The 2,299-nt window shown below is 50.5% G+C and overlaps 1 protein-coding gene across 2 annotated transcripts in view; it reads right to left on the bottom strand.

The window, feature by feature from the left end:
• Positions 1-1,852: 1,852 nt before the first annotated feature.
• The window catches only part of LOC148323089 (serine/threonine-protein phosphatase 4 catalytic subunit B), a 65,948-nt gene continuing 65,501 nt past the window's right edge, over positions 1,853-2,299 (bottom strand). For both annotated transcript variants that reach the window (XM_088316470.1, XM_088316469.1), the window contains one exon: positions 1,853-2,299. This exon is cut by the window's right edge and continues 50 nt beyond it. In XM_088316470.1, the coding sequence (XP_088172596.1) occupies positions 2,220-2,299 (80 nt within the window). In that variant the 3' untranslated portion in view covers positions 1,853-2,219.

Raw genomic sequence — 2,299 nt, forward strand, 5'->3', positions numbered from 1 at the left:
AGATCCCCTCATCGCCTCGACTGCGCCTAGAAATTCTGTCCATAAAAGTTATGAACAGAATAAGTGACAAAGGGCAGCTTTGGCGGAGTCCAACCCTCACTGGAAACGAATCAGACTTAGTGCCGGCAATGCGGACCAAACTCTGACATCGCTGGTACAGGCACCCAACTGCCCGTATCAAGGGGCTCGGTACCCCGTACTCCCGAATCACGCTCCACAGAACTCCCCGTGGGACACGGTCGAACGCCTTCTCCAAGTCCACAAAACACATGTAGACTGGTTGGGCGAACTCCCATGCACCCTCAAGGACCCTGTAGAGAGTGTAGAGCTGGTCCACTGTTCCACAGCCAGGACAAAAACCGCACTGCTCCTCTTGGATCTGAGATTCTACCTCTCGACGGACCCTCCTCTCCAGTACCCCTGAGTAGACCTTACCAGGGAGGCTGAGGAGTGTGATTCCTCTATAATTGGAACACACCCTCCGGTCCCCCTTCTTAAAAAGGGGGACCACCACCCCGGTCTGCCAATCCAGAGGCACTGTCCCCGATGTCCACGCAATGTTGTAGAGGCGTGTCAACCATGACAGCCCCACAACATCCAGAGCCCTAAGGAACTCCGGGCGGATCTCATCCACCCCGGGGGCCTTGCCACCGAGGAGCTTGTTAACCACCTCGGTTACTTCAGCCCCCGAGATAGGTGAGTCCACCACGGAGTCTTCAGGCTCTGCATCCTCAATGGAAGGCGTGTCGGTAGAATTGAGGAGGTCTTCTAAGTATTCTCCCCACCGACTCACAACGTCCCGAGTCGAGGTCAGCAGCACCCCATCTCCACTATAAACAGTGTTGATGGTGCACTTCTTTCCTCTCCTGAGACGACAGATCGTGGACCAGAATTTCTTCGAAGCCGTCTGGAAGTCGTTTTCCATGTCCTCACCGGACTCCTCCCACGCCGAAGTTTTTGCTTCGGCAACCACCGAAGCCGTATTCCGCTTGGCCAGTCGGTACCTGTCAGCAGCCTCCGGAGTCCCACAGGCCAGAAAGGCCCGATAGGACTCTTTCTTCAGCCTGACAGCATCCCTTACCGCCAGTGTCCACCAGCGGGTTCGGGGGTTGCCGCCACGACAGGCACCGACGACCTTACATCCACAGCTCCGATCGGCTGCCTCAACAATGGAGGCATGAAACATGGTCCACTCAGACTCAATGTCCCCCGCCTCCCCCGGTACGTGGGCAAAGTTCTGCCGGAGGTGGGAGTTGAAACTCTTTCTGACAGGGTATTCTGCCAAGCATTCCCAGCAGACCCTCACAATACGTTTGGGTCTGCCGGGTCGGACCGGCATCTTCCCCCACCATCGGAGCCAACTCACCACCAAGTGGTGATCATTTGACAGCTCCGCCCCTCTCTTCACCAGAGTGTCCAAAAACATGCGGCCGCAAATCCGATGACACGACTACAAAGTCGATCATCGAACTGCGGCCAAGTGCACATATGGACACCCTTATGTTTGAACATGTTCGTTATCGACAATCCATGACAAGCACAGAAGTCTAGTAACAGAACACCGCTCGGGTTCAGATTGGGGGGGGCCATTCCTCCCAATCACGCCCTTCCAGGTCTCACTGTCATTACCCACGTGAGCTTCAAGTCCCCCAGCAGAACGAGGGAGTCTCCAGGGGGAACGCTCTCCAGCACACCCTCCAAAGACTCCAAAAAGGGTGGGTACTCTGAACTGCTGTTTGGTGCATAAGACAAAAACTAATTTAGTTTGGCATAGAGGGGCCCCCAGATGTTTTAGAGAAAAAGGTTCCATGATATTCGTCTATAAGTGTGAATGCACCCTTTTGTGAACATGTTATGCACGAGTGGCTTTTATTTAGCAAAAACACCAATACAAAACTTTATTTCACAAAATCCTACAGAGATTAGATTTCAAAAAAGGACCAAAGAGAAAAAAACAGTGAATAGCCTGTCAAACATCACATTTTAAATTGTGAATCCTGACATTTTTTTTTTTTACAGAAAAAAAAAGAAAAAAATGGTCCTAATGGTCTTAAAAATAAATTTACATGAGTGGAAATTTACATGAGTGGAGTTGAATTTATGAAGAGCGAAAGAAGAAAAATTAGCTAAAGATTTTGACATTGTCTGGGCTCTGTGGGTTTTCAGTTAAACTGCACAGAGTTTTGAATTATGAATTTGTGCAATCAATTCCCAAGACTTCACAGGAAATAGTCTGCAACTGGCTTCTTTGATGGAATGCCTCGTGTTTCCTGTGGTGCTGCTTCAAATATGATGAACT

Source organism: Idiotropiscis lumnitzeri, chromosome 15 (genome assembly GCF_059441095.1).
Source record: "Idiotropiscis lumnitzeri isolate Australia: NSW breed Sydney's pygmy pipehorse chromosome 15, RoL_Ilum_1.0, whole genome shotgun sequence".
NCBI lineage: Eukaryota > Metazoa > Chordata > Actinopteri > Syngnathiformes > Syngnathidae > Idiotropiscis > Idiotropiscis lumnitzeri.